The sequence below is a fragment of the Sciurus carolinensis genome, chromosome 18, assembly GCF_902686445.1.
Source record: "Sciurus carolinensis chromosome 18, mSciCar1.2, whole genome shotgun sequence".
In the NCBI taxonomy this organism is placed as follows: Eukaryota; Metazoa; Chordata; class Mammalia; order Rodentia; family Sciuridae; genus Sciurus; species Sciurus carolinensis.
Genome location: NC_062230.1, coordinates 40,005,154 through 40,024,479, shown reverse-complemented (window position 1 = coordinate 40,024,479; position 19,326 = coordinate 40,005,154). Strand labels below are relative to the sequence as shown.

General features: G+C 53.4%; 2 protein-coding genes across 12 annotated transcripts in view; one reads left to right on the top strand and one right to left on the bottom strand.

The window, feature by feature from the left end:
* Nucleotides 1-1,380: 1,380 nt before the first annotated feature.
* On the bottom strand, nucleotides 1,381-7,980 carry Nthl1 (nth like DNA glycosylase 1). Of its 2 annotated transcripts, none has more exons than XM_047533078.1 (6): nucleotides 7,827-7,980; nucleotides 6,531-6,769; nucleotides 5,504-5,674; nucleotides 4,565-4,724; nucleotides 1,669-1,774; nucleotides 1,381-1,591 (listed from the first exon to the last, which is right to left on the bottom strand). In XM_047533078.1, exons 1-6 carry the CDS (start codon nucleotides 7,936-7,938, stop codon nucleotides 1,468-1,470), a joined length of 912 nt encoding a protein of 303 aa, XP_047389034.1. In that variant the 5' UTR covers nucleotides 7,939-7,980; the 3' UTR covers nucleotides 1,381-1,467. The 2 variants fall into 2 exon arrangements, with proteins under 2 accessions (XP_047389034.1, XP_047389035.1); XM_047533079.1 differs by lacking the exon at nucleotides 7,827-7,980 and adding an exon at nucleotides 7,461-7,817.
* Nucleotides 7,981-8,052: 72 nt separating this feature from the next.
* Tsc2 (TSC complex subunit 2) overlaps nucleotides 8,053-19,326 on the top strand; it is a 34,311-nt gene continuing 23,037 nt past the window's right edge. For 6 of the 10 annotated variants that reach the window (XM_047533073.1, XM_047533075.1, XM_047533074.1 and 3 more), the window contains exons 1-12: nucleotides 8,454-8,473; nucleotides 8,627-8,793; nucleotides 9,895-9,981; nucleotides 11,581-11,691; nucleotides 12,622-12,766; nucleotides 13,726-13,843; nucleotides 14,333-14,381; nucleotides 14,712-14,837; nucleotides 15,170-15,243; nucleotides 16,213-16,339; nucleotides 17,362-17,505; nucleotides 18,582-18,719. In XM_047533073.1, the coding sequence (XP_047389029.1) occupies nucleotides 8,656-8,793; nucleotides 9,895-9,981; nucleotides 11,581-11,691; nucleotides 12,622-12,766; nucleotides 13,726-13,843; nucleotides 14,333-14,381; nucleotides 14,712-14,837; nucleotides 15,170-15,243; nucleotides 16,213-16,339; nucleotides 17,362-17,505; nucleotides 18,582-18,719 (1,257 nt within the window). In that variant the 5' untranslated portion in view covers nucleotides 8,454-8,473; nucleotides 8,627-8,655. Of the gene's footprint in view, nucleotides 8,153-8,252; nucleotides 8,474-8,626; nucleotides 8,794-9,894; nucleotides 9,982-11,580; nucleotides 11,692-12,621; nucleotides 12,767-13,725; nucleotides 13,844-14,332; nucleotides 14,382-14,711; nucleotides 14,838-15,169; nucleotides 15,244-16,212; nucleotides 16,340-17,361; nucleotides 17,506-18,581; nucleotides 18,720-19,326 lie in introns of those variants that run through there. The other 4 variants (XM_047533069.1, XM_047533067.1, XM_047533068.1 and 1 more) reach the window with 3 other exon arrangements.

The window sequence follows — 19,326 nt, the reverse complement described above, 5'->3', positions numbered from 1 at the left end:
AAAGATTTCCAGCTCCACACATGTTTCCACTTAATTCCAGAGCCCCACCCCCCACCCCCCTTGGGACTCTCTCTCTAAATAATTGCAATAAAACAAACCTTTTTCTGCAAAACATTTCCTCCCCACCCCCTCAGCAGCACCATCCTGCATGGGAGCCCAGGGACTTCTAGGGGACAGAAAGCCAGGGGCTTCCAGGCTATGCTCATGCTGGTTTGGGGGAAAGGCGAGGGAGGGAAGATGTGCCTGTAGGCACTGTCCCCTCTGCCTCGTCCCTACCCTCCCTGGAGTGGGGGGAGTCAGTAGACCAGCCCCCCCCCCCCCCAGCTAGCCCTGCACTGTCCCCATCTCACCAAGAGTCTGGGGTGCAGGGCCTGGGCTAAGGGGCCTGAGGATGGAGGCCCCAAGCCCCCAGGAGGGGCAGGGCAGCCTCTGGACAGGCCCCTCTTCCTGTACCATAGCTCCCAGGCCTGGGGGATTATGGGCATGCGGGAGCTGCTCCTAGAAGAACCCTGGGCTTTTGGGCCAGGCCTCTACCTGGTGTCCACTCCCAGGGACATCCTGTCCACTCTGCCCTTTCCTTGGTGCCCTGGACCCCTGAACCAACTGACCGGCCCGGCTGTCTGCCTTGTAAGCCATAGCGCACGTGCGCACTCAGAATAAACAGGCCTTGCCTCAACCCTGTGTCTTTCCTGAGTCTCTGGTTGACGGGTGGAGGAGTGAGGCCCATACTAGGGGACCCAGAGGTGGGGGCTGCAATCAGGGCTGCTGCTCTCAGCTCCTGATCCCACTTGGGGCCTCCACACCTCTAAGACCTGTCCTGTTTTACACCTGTGGCACATTCTAGGCCCATGGCCTCCCATCTGGCAAGGCACAGATTCCCTTCACCTCCCCTGTGAGGACATCCAGGCCTGTGACATCCATCCCATGAGTTCCCCTTTGCCTGGCACAGGTCCCTCCACCTCCAGCAGGTACACACAGGTCAAACCTTGGGCCCTGTGGCTCCTAAGCCTGGGTCTCTGGTGGCTCAGGCAGGTGGCTCTGTATACATGGGGGGTGGGCACCTAGCAGAAGCTCTCAGGGAGCACTTCTTTGAGGAGCAGGTGGAGTCTGAGTGGAGAGGACTGTAGCCTGCAGGTGAAGGAATGTGCAGGCCACAAAGAAGCTTCCCTAGCTGCATCCCAGCAGCTGGCTGCAGCTGGCACTTACTATTTCCTCCCTCCTGGGTTTGTGTATGCTACTCTCCTGGCACTCCCCAAGTACACAGCATGGCCTCCTAAGCAGTCCTGCTTCAGACACGTGTGTGTGTGCCCTCACGCACACGTATCCCTGGCCTGCTCTCATACCTCAGGGACAGAAGGCAGCCAGACCGTGACTGTGAATACCTCCACACTTTATTACACAGGTTATACCCCAAACTCCTAAGCAAAGGCACTTCACAGGAGCCAAAGCAACACAGCCCCACAACCCTCAGAGGCCCTGGGCAGTGGGGCACAAAGCCTGGTTGAGGCAGGTCTGGCAGTGAGGGTGGACAGGCAGACAAGTCTGCTGGCCAAAACCCACCAACAGCCCATTGATCTCGCTCCACAGTTCCCTGTGGGGATAGGAGCTGGGTTAGCAAGGAGGGAGAAAAGGAAGGCCCTGCCTCCAGGGACCCCCACCCTGCCTTACCTGGGCAGCCACTCTTCCAGGGCAGCTCGGGTCTCCTCTGGGGACTTGGTTGGCCTCTGGGTCCACCTCAGTCGGTTGGCAATTCTGTGCACATGTGTATCCACTGCTACTTGGAAATGGGGCGGGGTGAAGAGGGTCACACTCTGCCAGACAGACTGTGCTCTTGTCCCTCCCCACACTCATCCTGTGGCTGAGTCCCCAGGCCTCCAAACAGAGGTGGGAACTGCAGGACCCTGGCTGCAGGTCTGAGAGCAGCTGCTATATCTCAGCTGCTGGGCTTGGAGTCCTCTGAAGGGGTGCGGGCAACCGCTTCAGGCATCCCTCCCATCACTGGGAGTGCCTGGGGGTTCTCTGCTTTGGGCTGACCCATTCTCACCAACCCTGGTATAGTTGGGGAGGTAGGGCAGTGTCTGCTCTGGGCCCTGTATCCCCCCAACATGGTAACAGATAGTGGGTTCAGCACTTGCTAGAGCTCAGACCCTGCATCAAATGATCTACCAGCCTCAGCGGAGTCAGTCTTTATAAGGAAGAAGCTGAGGCTGGGCAGGGTTCTTACTCCAAAGTGTGCGCTCTCTGGGGGTACAGGTCAGCAGTAGAGGCATGCTTAGTGTGCAGGAGGTCCTAGCACACAAAACAAGACAAAGAAACAAACAAACGAAAACTGTGTGCACTCTTAGCTTGCAGCCTCCCCAGGACTGAGGGCTGGCCCAGGAAGGGCTTGCCCTGCTTCTCTGCCTTATCTCCCTGTCCAAGCACTGGCTGCAGGCACCAGGCTGCGTTGCAGCGGCTTGGCCTCGTAGGCTGGCCTGAGGCCACTGCCACTACAGCTGTCAGGGATAGAAGAGGGAGGGCAGCCTGGCCAACTGCAGCTGCAGTTCTCCTGGGCTTCAGACCCTGCTCCTGTCAGCTGGCCACTGCAGGGGCTCAGCTCAGGCTCCAGGCCTCCACCCAGCTATCTGGCAGCAGTAGCCATGGCCCTGCTTCTCCAAGACTTTGCCAGTGAAAGCCAATCCCTGCACCAGCTCCCTTGTCTTGCTGCTACCTGCCTGGAGGGCAGGCACAGCATGAAGTCTAAGGATTCCCATCCTGGGGTTTCCTCCTCTGTAACACAGAGGTGATCATGCCCCTTAGGACATCACATGTGAGACTCCAGTACTCCAGTAACTCTGTGTGATTACTGAGAGTTACTGCTTCACCAGCTTTGAGTCAAAGCTCGGAGAGGCCAAGTACTTGACCCAAGACTGCTCAGGTGGGAGAGGCACAGCTGGGACCTGCTCCTGGACCCCATGGCTCTGGATTTTCATTTTAAAATTATTTCACTTTTTGCGGTGCTGGGAATTGAACCTAGGGGTGCACTACCACTGAGCTACATCCCCAGCTCTTTTTATTTTGTTAGGATCTTGCTAAGGTGACCAGGCTGACTTGAAATTATGATTCTCTCCCCTCAGCCTCCCAAGTTATTGGGATTACAGGTGTGCATCACTGCACCTGGGTCCCGCCTTTTCAAATTTCAAGACAGCGTCTAAGTTGCTCAGGTTGGCCTTGAACTTGCAATCCTCCCACTCAGTCTCTCGAGTAGCTGGGATCACAGGTGAGGACCACTAAGTTTGGTTGACTCTGGCTTTATAACTGCCTCCCCAAAAAGGTAGGCCAGGGGTCTCCCTGCAGGAAACCGGAGAGGGTAGCATTTTAATACTCCTGACTGTTGTCTGCTGCTCAAAAGCAGTCCCCATCTGAGCCATGGGCAGAGGCCCTTCCCCCACGTAAGTGCCCAACTACAATGTACTACTCCTGGGACACGGGCAGCTGAGGACAGTACCCAGATAAGCTCAAGTGTCTGCTGAGAGGTTGCAGTGGCACTGGGAGGTGGGGCTAGGGGGGTGGTTTTACCACACTCCTGCCCAGGCCTGGTTCTTCCAGGGGTTGCTGATCTCTAGCCTCACCAGGTGGTCACTAGCTCCCAACCAAAGCCCTGGGCTCCTAGCTGCCCTCTTACTCTCCAGGAAGTGCTGGGAGGCACTAGCGGCTCAGATACCTGCCAGAGGATACTCCTCTGGGCTGGACAGGCGTTCCAGAGAAGCCCTATCCAGGGGTATCCAGAGGATGGGGTCAAACCCTGGTTTCTAGGCTGGTTGGGCCCTGCTGCTGTAGGAGCCCCAACTCCCCGGACAAAGCTTCAAGAAAGCAGCCCATGCTGGATGTGGTGATGCACACCTATAATCTGAGGGGCTCGGGAGCCTGAGGCAGGAGGATCACAAGTTCAAAGCCAGCATCGGCAATCCCCGGTACCAAAAATAGAAGAAAGCTGGTCTGGGGTGGTGGTGCTAGGTGTCTTCACCTAGCTACACAGAGGGACCTCCAGTGCCAGGAGGCAACACCTGGGAAAAAGACCAGGAATGGCACCCCCAAGTCCACCCCCAATTCTAGGAAACAGCCCCATTGCCTTCCCCAGACCTCCCACCTCACAGCTTTGCAGACACTGTTCCTTCTGTCCGGAATGTGCTTCCTTCTCTTGGCCTGGCTGATCCTGCCTCACCCAAGCTCTCAGCTGACGTCCTCCCAGAGCCTCAGCCCAGGTCAGGTTCCACAGCAGTACTTCCATCCCAGGTGAGGCCTCACTTATCCACTGTCCCCAGCATGTGCCACAGGCCTGTGTCTAGCTCCAAGGCCCCTTACAGAGTCCAGCACACAGTAGGTGCTCAGCAAACGTGACCTCCTTCCATCCACATCCATTTCTGGGTGGGGCTGGCTGGCTTAGCGCTGCAAACCTTTTCTGACCCTCTGGGCTTGGTCCTAGATGAGGAGACTGGGGCTTATGTGGACTGATGTGGGGAGCTCAACAGCAGCTAGCCAACCTAGAGCTGGGCCCTCCCTCCCTGTGGCTCGTGCCACTCACCTATGCCCGATATGGTGCCCCAGGCCACAGCCATAGCCAAGTGTGCCATCTTCGGCCCAACGCCTGGCAGTGCTACCAGCTCGGCCACAGTGGCTGGGATGTCTCCATCATAGTGCTGCTGCAGGATGGCGCTGGTCTGCTTGATGAACTTTACTTTGTTCTGAAAGATGGCAGGGAGGATCAGCCCTGAGGGAGTATGCAGCTGGCCTGGGGAAACACACAAGTGCCCAGAACTGCCTGTCACCTGCCCAGGACCCAGGTAGAGGCACCTGTTCCCCACCTACAGGTGGGAAAGGAGCCAAGGGCAGCAGCAGGCAGGCCAAGGCCGTCCTAGCCCCTACCTCCCACCCACATAGGCCAATGACATATATGTGTGGTCCAGTTTTGCTCCCTCTGCCTTGGCATTCCCCTGAGAGGCCAGGCCAGGAGGAGTAGACCAGTTATTCCCAGGAGCAGGGCTTGGTAGCACCTGGGCCTTCAGGAAGGAGAGCTGGAGCCCAGGGCTCCCCCACCAGCTGCTGGGCCAGCTGGGTGGTTCCCATCCTAAGTAGAGAGGACTATTTAAAACCTGTCTGACAGACTGCAGCCCACGCCAGTGCCAAGGGGAAGCAGCTCCACCCACTGAGCCACTTTCAACAGATCCACCCACCCACCATCCAGTGTTCTGTGTGGTGGGGGAGCAGCCTCTCTGGGGCTCTGGAGAGGGGGTTGATTCACTCCAGGGAGACTTAGAGTAAACAAAGGGGAAGGCGAGGAAGGGCAGGGCAGGCAGCTGGTGGGGAGGTGGAGGAAGGAAGCAGGGGCAAACAGGAAAGGCCAAGGAACTCCAGGGACAAGGCACCAGCCCCACGGTACAGCCCCCTATCCCAGCAAGTCTATGGCATGAGGGGCTCTTGTGGTCAGTGCCATCAGGCCCCCTTCACCATAGGCTGGGCTCACCCTCCAGAAGCCCACAGGGTAGATGAGCTCGCCCAATGTGCCATCGTCCATCTGCAGGATGCGGTCCACTGTCAGGCCCCGGGCCCGCAGTCGCTGCATGGCACCTGCAGTCACCTGGTCTTTGGTTTGGCTGGAGAGCATCAACGACAACAGCACTTGGTACCTCCGCACCTGCTTGTGCAATGACAAGGACCGGTTAGTGGAAGGTCATGGGAGCAGCCCTGGGGGGCCAGGCCCTACCAAGCCCTCTACCCACCTTTACTTATTACAGGGTGTATGTGGTGCCTGTCTTCTTACCTATAGCACAGGGAGAATAACTATCTGCCTCGCAGAATCAGTGTGAAAATCAAATAAATTATCAAAGTACTGGGAATTGTATTGGGTGGTCACTACTCAACAACAACTAACTAGGATTATTATTTTTATTGCTTTGCTGAGGGCAATACTATTCATTTTATAGTTAGGCAGACAAGATCAGACAAGATTAAGTCCCTGAGTCCCCAGGCAGTAGAGCAGGGATGAGAACGCGGGTTGGGTTAGGCCCCAGGTACTAGGCCAGTGAAGTATAGAGAACTCTCTCCTTCACATCACCAGACACCCCTGGGAATCAGCACTGTGCCCAGCAGAAAGTAGAGCACAAGGCCCTAAGCCATAGGTATCTCTGACCAGCTGAGTGGCCACAATGAAAAAGGGGATGCTACCCAATGCTCTTACCAGTTAGTACATTACCCAGGGAGCTGCCTCTAGGGGAGGGTAACAGCTAAGAACTGTCAGGTCTCAGGCTGTCCCCTGCCAGAAATGTGAGATGAAGCAAGCATCTTCTTTGTTTAGAAGAGAGGGGAGTAGAGACTAGGGTTGTAGATCAGTGGTAAAGCGCTTGCCTAGCATGTGTGAGACACTGGGTTCAATTCTTGGCACCACATATAAATAAATTAAATAAAGGTCCATTGACAACTTGAAAAAAATTAAAAAATAGAAAAGTGAGAGAGAGAAGGGAGACACCTGAGCAGATGGGTCCCCTGCCTACCTTTGGAGGAGCATTGGGATCATAGCAGTGCTCAGCCCCCAGCTGGTCCACAGGAGCATCCTTCTTGCTTCTCATGGTGCGGATGTTGGCTAGCTGCTGCTGCCATCCCTGGGGCTCCCAGGCAGGAAACTTGAGGGGCTCAGCCTCCTCACCTTTCACACCATCCAAGGCCTCATAGGCCACATGCAGCCTCTGTGGCTTCTGCCGATACTTCACAGGCCTGTGGCTTTTTCTTCCTTCTGCAAAAGGTGTCACTCAGTCCCATGCAGGGGCCACAGGTGAGGGTACCTTAAGGGAGCTGCCTATCTGCTGACTCCCTCCTCCCTTCTCATCTACCAAAGTGAGGGTGCTCTGCCCTCTGCAGGCAGGGTACCACAGCTTGACAGTGCACACAATTAGCACAGCAAGACTAGGAACATCTTCTACCATGATAACCCCAGTATGTCGTCATCTTTTTTTTTTTTTTTTTTTCTTTGTGGCATTGGGGATGGAACCCAGTGTCTTGTGCATTACAGGGATGCTCTCTACCACTGAGCTACATCCCCAGACTCCAACTATGTTTTCTAAGCTACAGCCAAGAGAGTTTTCTAATGCTGAAATTGGACAGTGTCACTCCCTTTTAGAACTCCTTTGCATTCATGCTGAAGTCCAAATTCTCCTGGCTCAAATCTCCACCAACCCTGAAAGCATCATAACCTGCCTGCTCCCACAGCACCAGTTTCCCCTGCCATGTCTCTATCCTAAAGGATCTCTGCCTGGACTACCCTGTTGCCTGTGGGAATCCTACTCAGGCCAATTCTGCAGAAGTCCCAGCGGGAGAAGTGCAGGGGCCTGTTAGTCTCGCTGAGTCCCCTGCTTGGCACACAGTAGGTCCTTAACAGCTACAGGACAAATACAATGCCATGCCCTTTCCTGTTTTCTCTGAGTCACCGTTCACTTGGAGTAGAAGACTTCTGGCTAGGTGTGTTCTTGGCACCAAGCCTGGTTGAAAGGAAGTAGCTCAGAGCACAGGTCCGCTGTGCCCTACGGTCAGTCTGGTGCAAGTGGAGCGTGCAGGGGCAGCAGGCCGGTGGGACCGGAACTTTCCAGTTCGGGACCAGGTCGGGCGGGGGCGGATGCGCCCAGAACCCAGTACCGCCGACCCCAGCCTCTGGACAAGGGCTAAGATGGAGACTCAGGGCCGCACGTGGGGTTTGCGCCTGCAGGCTTGGCGGTGTTCTGGGAGCGGGTCCCGCCTGCAGCCCTGGCCCCCTTGCTCCCCTTCTCCTCCCGCGGCGCGGCCGAGCGCGGCGCTACCTGCCGCCACTTCTTGGCTCGGGATTGACGCGGGCTCCTCCCCACCCGCGCGTGGCCCGGCTCGCGGAGTGCGGCTCCGGCTGCGGGTCACCATCCTCAACCCCACACTCATGCCGGGCCCTTCGGACTACCCTTCCCGGCGGCCTCCGCGGCCCCGTTTTGTGCTCAGCGCGCGCCCGGAACTACGGCTCCCGGCAAGCCCCGCGCAGACCCGCGGCGTTGCCACGCCCCCGGAAGTACAGGTCGCGCTTCCGGCGGCGGCTCGGGGGGCCGGGGGTGTGCACCTTGTCCGCCGCGGGCGGTCCCGCGAGCGAGAGGCGCGCGGGGTAAGAAGCTCGTGGCGCCCGACTCCTTCCCCGCCCGCGGTGTGGCCGGTCCGCGGCGGGAGGCGGGCCCCGCAGTGCCCGGGCCTGTGCCGCGCCCGGCGCAGCCTGGCCGCGGCGCTCCAGGCGCTCCTTGGCTTTAAGTCATGGCGGTGCGAGCGGGTCTCCGCTTCTGATGTCCCCGCCACAGCTCTCCCTCCGCGCCGGGAGTCGGGGGTTGGCAAGCGTCAGGACTCCCTGGATGCCGCGGCAGCTGCCCCCGCCCCCTGCACCCGGGCGACTCGCTAGACCAAACCTGAATCTCCCGAGCTTATTTGTGACCGGGTCAGCAGGGCTGTGGTTGAGTTGTCCCCAGGGGCTGTGGAGAGAAAGGTTATGCCAAAGAGACCTAGGGTCTGGGCGACTGGAGGTCAGCAGCAGGGCAGGTGGGCGGAGCTGTCTGTTGTCAGGTGTCTCCAATGTCTGTTTCTTCTGCAGAGGAGTCATCTCGTGCGCCCCTGCCCACCATGGCCAAGCCGGCAAGCAAAGATTCAGGCTTGAAGGAAAAGTTCAAGATTCTGTTGGGACTGGGAACACCACGGCCAAATCCTAGATCCGCAGAAGGCAAACAGACGGAGTTTATCATCACAGCGGAAATCCTGAGAGTGAGTGAGCGAGCTGCCTGTCTTTGCCCTCCGAGTAGGAAGTGCAAGGAAGGCTGGGTGGCCCTTCACTATGTTCTGTAGGAGATGGGTTGCCGGTGACCTTCTGCACAGGGTCACTGTCCCTAGTTCTCAGAAGTCATATGTATATGTCCTTCCTCAGGATGCTTAGTCTGGATCTTGGTAACCTGCTTTAGAATGCTTGTGTAAGAATTTGGATGTTGATGTAAGAAAACCCAACTTACTTAATATGGCCTGACTTCACCTCCTCATTCATAGGTAGTTAGGGATATAGCCAGGGATTAACTGCTAATTTGTGAGTTCCTGGGAAAAGTAGGTTCTTATTTTCTTTGTGTTTGTGTGTCTTGGAGTTTGAGTCCAGTGTCTAGCAAATGCTAAACGTGCCCTCTACTGCTGAACTACACCCACATCCCCATCCTTATATATGCCTGGCACCATTTTTGCTCAAAAGTAAATGAATTTTTGTACTTGTAAAGTTTCTCACTCAGAAATACTAAAAAATGCTCATTAACTCATAAAGCATGTAAATAAAAACGTACATCCAGACAGTAGTGTGTAATCCAGCAGTAGAAATAATGAAACACTGACATGCTACAACATGAATGAATTTTGAAAACATACTAAATGAAAGAAGCTAGTCACAGAGGTTCCCAGGATATGTGAGTCCCATCATATAAAATGTCCAGAAGGTAAATGTGTAGAGACAGTAGTTTACTGCTCACCAGAGGTAAGGAGAGGAAAATATTGGTATGTACTTTCCTTGTGGGATGATGGAAATGTTCTGGAATTAGTGGAGATGGTTATAAGCATTGAGAATGTATCGAGGCTGGAGTTGCATAGTTTAAAATTGTTACAGTGATGTATTTTGTGTTAGTTTTAGCTCCATAAAAACTTTGCACTTATGAAAAACAAAGTTGCCCATTGTTGATCCACTAAGGTAGAGTAATAAGCCCTTCAGCAGGTCCTGATTTCATAAAGATCTGCAACAGATCTTCAGGCCAGAAATTGCATAGGATGGTTTGTGATTGGCAGTTAAGAAGGTCCTTTGAGTGCTGGCCCCTCTTCTTTCTTTGTTCTCTCAAGGAACTGAGTGTTGAATGTGGCCTCAACAATCGCATCCGGGTGATAGGGCAGATCTGTGAAGTTGCAAAAACTAAGAAATTTGAAGAGGTAAGTTTGTTTCATTTGTGCGACTGGAGAGATGCATGTTCACCATTTTGAAACCTTGAATTTGCTTTTTCTAGGAGCATGGTTGACAGCTTTGTAATGGTAGGATTTTCACCATTTTAGGGAAATTTAACTTGCATCTGAGTGATGGAGATTTTAGAAATGTCCTGAGTACAACCCTGAGAGACTCATCGTGGTGGGAAGCAAAGGGAATAGGCTTTTCCTGTGTTAATGTAAATGTGTGCCTACTCATCCTCTTGTGTAACACTCAGAAGAGGGGAAAGTGAAGGAATGCTGGGAAAGCTGTGGGTTTACAGAGGACATGTTAAGGCACCCTGGCTTGGAACTTGCTTGGGAGAGCTGACCTGCTGGTGGCGATAGGCAGCTTCACAGAACAAACATAACCAGCTTTATTTTGGACTGACATTTCCAGGCTCTTCTGTTGCAGTGGACAGAGTGGGTGGTTGTCATTCTGGGGGTCAGGGTAGCTGTAGAGCACTCTAGAGCTCCTTGGCCTTGCCCATTGTTTGTGGGTGAGACTCAGTAAGGGACTCATTTGCTAAGGGAAGTGATGGCTACATCTTCAACAGATCATCTGAGACATGTAAGCTGCATGTCACCAAGGATCAATGTAAAAAGCAGCCACCCTTATTCAGAAAGTTGCCCCTGTAGGTATGGAACATCATGTGAATAGGCTGGGATGGTCCACAGGCTCAGCATCTGTGTTGCAGCTCAGGTTACATTGATAGGAGTATTGTGAATGTGACATAAGTGGTGAGGGTCTCAGTGTATTCTGAGTTGGTTGGGATATTGGTCACAAAGCATCTAAGAAAGGGGTGAGGTATGGCTCAGTGGCAGAGTACTTGCCTAGCATGTGCAAGGCTCTAGGTTCAATCCCTAGTACTGTGAAAAAGAAAAAAAATCTTAAGAGATGTTTTAGCCCCCGACTTAAAGGGAGAAAGCCCTGGTGAAGGGATTAGAGACACGGTTCATGTAGGAAGGAGAGGTAACATTTGAACTAGCTTGGGCTTGCAGGAGGCTGAGTCTTGGTGACTCTAGGGACAGGAATGAATTCCCCATGGTGGTAGGAATTGGTGAGAGGAGCAGACTTCAGGAGACCAGACCACATGGACTTCTTCCTTAGCAACTCCTACCAGGGTTTGTTGCTGAGTGGACCACAGTGGTAGGTTCACATGGAGGAAAGCCATGGGGCAGGGTTTCTGGGTCAGACACAGGCCTAGGGCCCACCCTGTACTTCTGGTTCTGAAGCTTCCGGTGATACTCCTCCAGACTCTGAGCATTTCTACAAGGGTCTCCCTGCTGGTCTTGGGGAAGTCGGGACTTTTCTTGGCCTGCTTGCTGTCCTCCTTCCACCAGCCTGCAACCTGGGGCCTGTTAGAGGGACCTGCTCCAGTGTGAAGTGTCTCTGAGGCCTGGAGTACTGACAGGCTGCAGGATGTGCATGGAATGTGGGCTGTTGAACTGGGTCTGAGTCAGGAGGCTGTTGTTCTGCTTTGTCCTGTGCATGGTGCTGTTCTTGCGTTGATGGCCAGGTCCTTACAGACCACACCCTTACTACTCTCCCCCCTTTGCTGGTGGCAGCATGCAGTGGAAGCACTCTGGAAGACTGTTGCAGACCTGCTGCAGCCAGAGCGGCCACCAGAGGCTCGACATGCAGTGCTGGCTCTGCTGAAGGCCATTGTGCAGGGGCAGGTAATGGATAGTGCTGGACAGGCTGCCTGATGTTTGGGCTCCTGTCTTTGACGGAGCACCAGGTTTGGGGTCCAGGGGGTCAGCAGGGGTGCTGGAGCTAGATTGCACATGTGGTCAACCAAGTGTCACCATTGCTGTCTGAGCCACCTGGGCTTCCACTTGACCTGTGAACAGGGATGGTGACTGTACCTTCTTCTGGGGATAAAACAGGGCAGTTCAGTTATGCATACTAGGAGGTGGAGGTTGAGACAGGAGGATTGCAAATTGGAGACCAGCCTCAGCAACTTAGTAAGATCCTATCTCAAAAAAGGGGAACTGGGAATGTAACTCAGTAGCAAAAAACCCTGGGTTCAATCCCCAAGACCGCTCAAAAAAAAAAAAAAAAGAAAAAAGAAAGGCAAGGTAGTACATATAGAAAGTTGGGAGCAGTAATTGGCACAGCCATTGTTACCTTGCTTCTGCCTCCCAGTCCCCTGGTCCCATCCCCTGCTCATGGCACTCAGCCATGGGCATCTTGGCTGGCCCTTGAGCATCCAAGCCTCTTATGCTGAAAGACTCTAGAGATTACTCTTCTTTTGTGGCTCAACTGCTCAAAGAGGCACCTCCACTCCGGCTGCACCTCCCCTGGGGCTGTAGTGCCTTTGTCCTCACAATGTGAGCATTCGTGTATCTATCCTGGGCCATGAGCCAAGTGAAGGCAGAACTGTGTTGTCCCTGCTGTGTGTGCTTGCTGATGAAATAAGGAAGCCACACACACCAGCCTGTGTGTCTGGTTCACTGTCCCGAGCCCACTGATGTTCCAGCCCATCTTTCAAGGTGTTCCCAGGGGAAAGAGCATAGACCAGGCCCATAATATTGGTGTCTGCTGTATTTCTTGGCTGTGTGGGAGGCCCTGGCAGAGTTCTGCTGACTCCATGGTTTTGTCTTTAGGGTGACCGCTTGGGGGTCCTCAGAGCCCTCTTCTTTAGGGTTATCAAGGATTACCCCTCCAATGAAGACCTCCATGAAAGGCTGGAAGTTTTCAAGGCCCTTACGGACAATGGGAGACACATCACCTACTTGGAAGAAGAACTAGGTGGGTGCCACACTGAGTGTAAGGTTTCTATGGCCTTGTGATTAAATCTAACCTGGGATGAGGAGGGACCTGGGCCAGGAGGCATGCTGTAGTTCTGTGGGGGTGGTTCCAGGGACTCACCTGGGTCTGGAGTCTCTAGGGGAACTTATTAGACATACAGATTCCTGGGCTGCACTCCAGATCTGCTGACTTGAAGTGATTGGGGACTTAAAAGGATCCTTCAAAGCTGGCAGGTGTTGGGCCATCTTTATCTTTGGGAAAGAATGCTGTCAACCTGCTCACCCAGAGCACCAGGGTCCTGTTTCTTGCTCACTCTCAAGCCTTGCTGGGTTTTCACCATCATTGGTTAACCTCCCACCCTCCTCGCTTACCTCCTCCTGTCACTAAGTCAGTAGAGGTTTGGTCAGTCTCAAGGCTTTATGTCCCCATTGTGGGGAGAAGAGAACAGGGTAGGAAGTAAAACTGACTGAGGCTTTGCTGTTCTGATGCCCAGAAATGGGCCTCAGTGGCTGGTCTGCCTCCAGGACAGGTGCTGACAGGGATCCTGTCAGGTTTTCTATCTAAGGTTAAATGGCTGGTGTGTGCTTGTGTCTCCCTCTAGAAACACTTGATGGGGTCGGGGGATGCCCAGGTACCCACCTCCTGAACATACACCCTGTGATGTTTCTGCCTCTGCAGTGAAGTTGGGCACTGAGTGTTAAATACACTATCCTGCTGCTGCCTGGCTCCAACCCCAGGGCAGTCTTGGAGCTGGTGAATTTGTGTCCATGCACAGCCAGCTTGCTGAATCCCCCAGAGTTGAACTGGGTCTCTGTAAGGAGGTCTGCCTGTCGCTGCAAGGGGACTGATGGTGTGCTGCCCAGCAGTAATGGGATTCATACTCATTTTCCTGAAGGGAGATGAGGAGGAACTATGTCCTTGGCTTCTCAGCAAACTGCTCTCCTCCTCTTGTTTCCCAGCGGAGTTTGTCCTGCAGTGGATGGATGTTGGCTTAACCTCAGAATTCCTTCTGGTGCTTGTGAACTTGGTCAAATTCAACAGCTGCTACCTCGATGAATATATTGCATCAATGGTTCAGTAAGCCAAAAGATTGAATGAGGTCTGGGGTGTAGCCCAGTGGTAGAGCACTTGCGTAGCCTGCACAGAGCCCTGGGTTTGATTCCTAGTTCCGTGTAAAAATGAAAAGAGAAGAGCTTAGTGCTATTCTGAACTTGATCCCACTGCTGTGACTCCAGTCTGGCTCTGCAGAGCAAAGTAAAGGAGAGGAAACACTTGAACAAATGGAGAAATGGGAAGTAGATGTGCCTTCTTGTTCTGTTCCTGGGGCTCTGGTTACTCTCCTTTTGTTGTTAGTTTTTCAAAACATCCCCTGGTGTCCACTGTGACATGGCTTTGTCTCATTCATGTGAACACTCAGCACAGGGCATGGGGCTGGCACAAAACAGGCGTTCTAAGGCAGTTTGAATTGCTTACAAAACCAGTATCTCAGAGGGGACAAAAAATGAAATCAGATGCTAGACCTTTGGAGAAATGCTCTCTGAACTGACTTTGGCACTTTTTCCACAGCATGATCTGTCTGCTCTGCATCCGTACTGTGTCTTCTGTGGACATAGAGGTCAGTGACTCCCTTCTTCAGGGGCAGTTCATTGCACCCTTGTTTCTGGGAGGCTGAGACTCTGGGGTCATACCCTATGTGCCACTCTGGCTGTGTGGCTGTAGGTGACTGCTTGACCACTCAGCTGCAGTCAGGACAGTCGGGTGGCATTTGTCATGGAGTTGTAGCTTGGATCATGGCAGGTGGTGTTGATGCCCCACAGTAATGGAGCACAGGAGTGCCTCCAGGATACATACTCGCTTGCTCTGTGGCTCTGAGGAGGCTGTTTGGGCAGTGAGGGGGAGTGTGGGAGTTGGGGGCCACTAGTGTGACCCCTTTTCCCTCTTGTAGGTCTCCCTGCAGGTGCTGGATGCAGTGGTCTGCTACAACTGCCTGCCAGCCGAGAGCCTCCCCTTGTTCATCGTCACTCTCTGTCGTACTATCAATGTCAAGGAGCTCTGTGAGCCTTGTTGGAAGGTGGGGTTCTGAGACCATGGTCCTGGAAGGTCCTTTTCTAGACAAGGTCCCATTCCCAGTGCATGTTGTAACAAGGCGGGCCATTTTGTCTTCAGTGAATGACATCTATTTTTGGGGTGATGCAATGGTGGCCCATTAAGAGCAGTTCAGTGGCATTTTTCCAGGCAGTTGAGCTGAGGCCGGGGTTTGGGTGTGTTTTGAGATGTCTCCTGCCTGTGTTTATGAAGGTGAGCTGCCTGCAGAACCTTGACTGTGTAAGACAAGCAGAGGGCTCCCCTTCAGGGCTGGGATACATACCTGCCAATGCCTCTGATTTATGTTTTGTCCCCCAGCTGATGCGTAACCTCCTGGGCACCCACCTGGGCCACAGTGCCATCTACAACATGTGCCGCATCATGGAAGACAGGCAAGTGTGGCAGGCCTGGGTGATGGTTGAGGGACAGCCTCCAGCCGGACGCTTGCTTGTGCTGACACTTGTGTGGCGTGGACAAAGTTGGGGCTTTTCTGTTCCTTTTTGGTGGCTGTTCTAGGAGTTTCCACTCAAGCTAGGCACATGGTATGTGTTCTCTCATCCTCTCCTGTTGGACAAATCAGAAAGTTTGTAATTGAACTCAGAGCCTCTGCGTCTACCTAGATGTCTCCATTGTGACTTGCTCAGTCACCCTGTTAAAAGGCTACACTTGGTGTGTCAACCTGACATCTCCCTTGCCCTCACCCCACAGGCAGACCATTACAAGTCCTGTTGCTTCTGCCTGCGAGGTAGCCCCTGCTACGTGTTGTCCTCTGGGCTCCCGCTACCATCACTGCTCAGCTGCTCCCTCACATCCATCTTATCCTCTGAAGTACATTCTTCACATGGAGCCGAGAGACCTTTTTCTAATAGATTCCAATTTCACTCTTTGCCCGAGACCACAGCGTTCTCAGGACAGCTCTTCTCCCTGTAGAGCAAGGTCCTGGTTGGCCCAGCCCCACCTCTTATCTCCCCTGACCTTTGCCACGCCTCTCTTGTCATTCTCTGAGCCTTGGCGTGGTCATCAGCTTTCTGGTCTCCTTGAGTAGCTTTTGCCCTAGTGTCCTTCGCTTTGCATGTGCGTGGTTCTTTGGCTTCTGTCTCCCACTAGACTGTGGGTGTCACAAGCTTCTCTCACCCTGTGTCCCTGCACGTAGCATGACCGATGGCTCATGGCATGATCAGCAGTGTTTGGCTGTTGAAAGAGTCACGAAGGAGCCATTGTTGCTGCTGGCCTGTGTTCCCTGCCCATTTTCTGGCCCTTCCCCAGCTGCAAGGGCAAGGATAACTAGAACCCAGGTCCACCCTGGACTCCATGCCAGGCTGGGGCCCTGCTCACGTCTGGTTTCTGGGGAATGCTTTCAGAGCGTACATGGAAGATGCCCCACTGCTGCGAGGAGCTGTGTTCTTTGTGGGCATGGCTCTCTGGGGAGCCCACCGACTCTATTCTCTCAAGAACTCCCCAACATCCGTGTTGCCATCTTTTTATGAGGTAATGGGGTTTTTGTGCTGCAGTGAACTGGCAAGAGTGGGCACCCTCCTGACAGGCCTACCTACCTGGGGCCTACCTACCAGCTGGGGCTGGGGAGGAGCCTATCCAGTCAGTTGCTTTTTATCTGGGTATGAGATTTAGGAGAGTTCAGAGGTTTTACCTCAAGCAAACATTCTCTCTGATGAATTTCTTCTCTTAGTGTTGCCCCTGGGATAGCAATCCTTTTCTAGTGACAGTCCTCTTTTGTCAGGATGGTACTCTTACCTCCTCTCTGGATGATGCTGATGTCATGGTGTCATTCAGAGCACTTCCTGTGTGTTTGCATTTTTCTCTCATGGCTCCCTGGTGAACTGGAGCCATCACCCAGGCCTCATTTCATAGTGCAGTGCTGCTCAGACAAGCTTTGTCTTAGCCAGGTGCAGCCCGTAATCCCAGCCACTTGGGAGGCTGAGGCAGGAGGATTGCAAGTTTGAAGCCAGCCTGGCAACATAGTCAGAGCCTGTCTCAAATAAACTGCATCTCATCTGGTTACACAGAATCTCCTGCTCTCTGATCTGCAGGCATTGTGCTGTGCCTGCTTCTATTGGTGGCCACAGTGCAGGGTGTGTTCTTTCTTCATTATCTGCACTGGAACTGAGGTAGTAGCTCTCAGTTTCTGTCATGCCAGTATGCCAGGACCCAGAATTCAAATTATTGCCCAGGTCAAGCCCGTTGGAGGCAGGGACTTCAGGGCCCTGTGTGAGTCCCAACTGTACTAGAGCAGTGCAGCAAAACCAACACCTTTCTAGAGCAGTGTAGCAAAACCAACATCTTTCTAGAGCAGTGTAGCAAGACCAACATCTTCCTAGAGCAGTGTAGCAAAACCAACATCTTTCTGGGGTCCTTACCTGCTGCTCTGACTGTGACTGCATGGCAAGACACCAAGGTGTCTTACACTCAGCTCCAGGACGACTTGGGACAGTGCTTCCTGCGTGTGAGTGAGAAGCAGCTGACCTGTGTACTTCCTTGGTCCCACATTCCAGGCCATGACCTGTCCCAATGAGGTAGTGTCCTATGAGATCGTGCTGTCCATAACCAGACTCATCAAGAAGTACAGGAAGGAGCTCCAGGCTGTGACATGGGATATTCTGCTGAATATCATTGAACGGCTGCTTCTGCAGCTCCAGGTAAGACAAGAGTGAAGGCTGTGGGCCATGTAGGACCAAGACCCCAGACGGGCAGGCTTGTCACCCAGCAGATGATGTCGGATGCTTTTGGGCCCCTCTCTGGAGTCTCAGAGCCTGCTGTGCTGTGTATGCTGGAGGTTCCAACCTGTCTTTCAGTGAAGTCAGGTCTTGTTTTTCCAGATTTGTTATGTTATTCTCACCCCAGACAGGAATGTGTGGTGGATGGGCTAGTGGTGCTAAGAGGGCAGCTTACCTCTGTGGCCTGATTGGGCCTAGAGGTGGTTCCTAGAGATTCTGGATGCTGACCATGCTTATGGTGTAAATTTGAAGGACAGCACTAGTGAGTGTGCTGACTTCGGTGCTAAGAAGCATACTAGGGCTACACATATGCTGCTTGATTCAGGAATCATGGGAGACGAGGCCAGCAACTAACATGGGCTCCAGACTAGGCCTTCTCCCAGGCCTGGGGCAATGGAAGGAAGAGCTGGGGCTTAGCAGGGCCTGAGTCAAATCTTCTTAGGGTCTAGGTGCTCTGTAGACTGTTGCTGATGAATGACTGCCAGGTGGCACTTCAGCCTGGGGTGGCAGGGTGAAGAGCATACACCTTGGGGCTTTAGATGATGCTGAAGCAAGGCTGGTGCATACCTGTAATCCCAGAGACTTGGGAGACTGAGGTAGGAAGATTGCAAGTTTAATATTAGCCTCCACAACTTAGCAAGATCTCTCTTAAAATATAAGGTCTAAGGATATAGCTCAGTGGTGAATTCCCTTAAGTTCAGTGTTCAGTCCCAGTACAAAAAAAAAAAAAAGAAGATGCTAGAGCTTGGGAGAGATGTGTGTATTTGAAGCTGTAGCTGCTCTCACCTCCTGCCTGCTCTCTTCCTAGGCTGGGCTGTGTGAGCTCAGCCAGGATTCCTTGGGGTAGGGAACAGGCAGGAGCAGTGACTGACCATGTCCCAGAGTGGCATGACCAGAGCCTGAGGGGGTCTGGATGTAGCTCTTCTGGAGCTGAGGACTCCAAGGGTATGTCCTAAGGGCAGTGAAAATCAGTCTCTGATGACACCTTGGTACTGCAGAGCTTGGACAGCCCAGAGCTCAGGACCATCGTCCACGACCTGCTGACCACCGTGGAGGAGCTGTGTGACCAGAATGAGTTCCATGGCTCACAGGAGAGATACTTCCAGCTGGTAGAGAGCTGTGCAGACCAGAGGCCCGTAAGACACCCACCCTGGGGCCTGCAGGGGTTCAGGCAAGGGTACTGTTGGGCAGGGGCCCCTCTGGGTACCCTGGCTGCAGGTGTCACACTGAATTTCCTGAGTTTGAAGGGCTGGGCAGGCTCCTGCTTTCCTGGGATCTGTGCCCCAGCAAGGAAGCCTGCCCATTGTCAACAAGTGGAACATGTGTGTGTCTGTTAAAGAGCTCAGTACTGGACTGGGGCTGTGGCTCAGTGGTGGAGCGCCTGCCTAGCATGTGTGAGGCACTGGGTTCCATCGTCAGCACCACATAAAAAAACAAAATTATCACAACTAAAAATATTAAAACAAAAAACAAAACAAAAAAAAGCTCAGTGCTACCTTAGCCATTAATTTCCTCCCAGCTGGGTGGGGGAAGGTTCTGGGCTGATTCTTCAGAGACTTGTTGCTCCCAGGAGGCAGCAGTCATTTTGCCAGGAATACAGCTTGTTGCCAAGTCTTTTTGTGGGTTTTGACACGTGTCTCTTGCTTCTAAGAGGTCTTGTCCTATGTGGTTCCCCCTGCCTGATTGCAAGGTGGCTGGTCTTTTCTGAACTGACTTGGTTCTCCTGGGGCAGCAGCTTGGTAG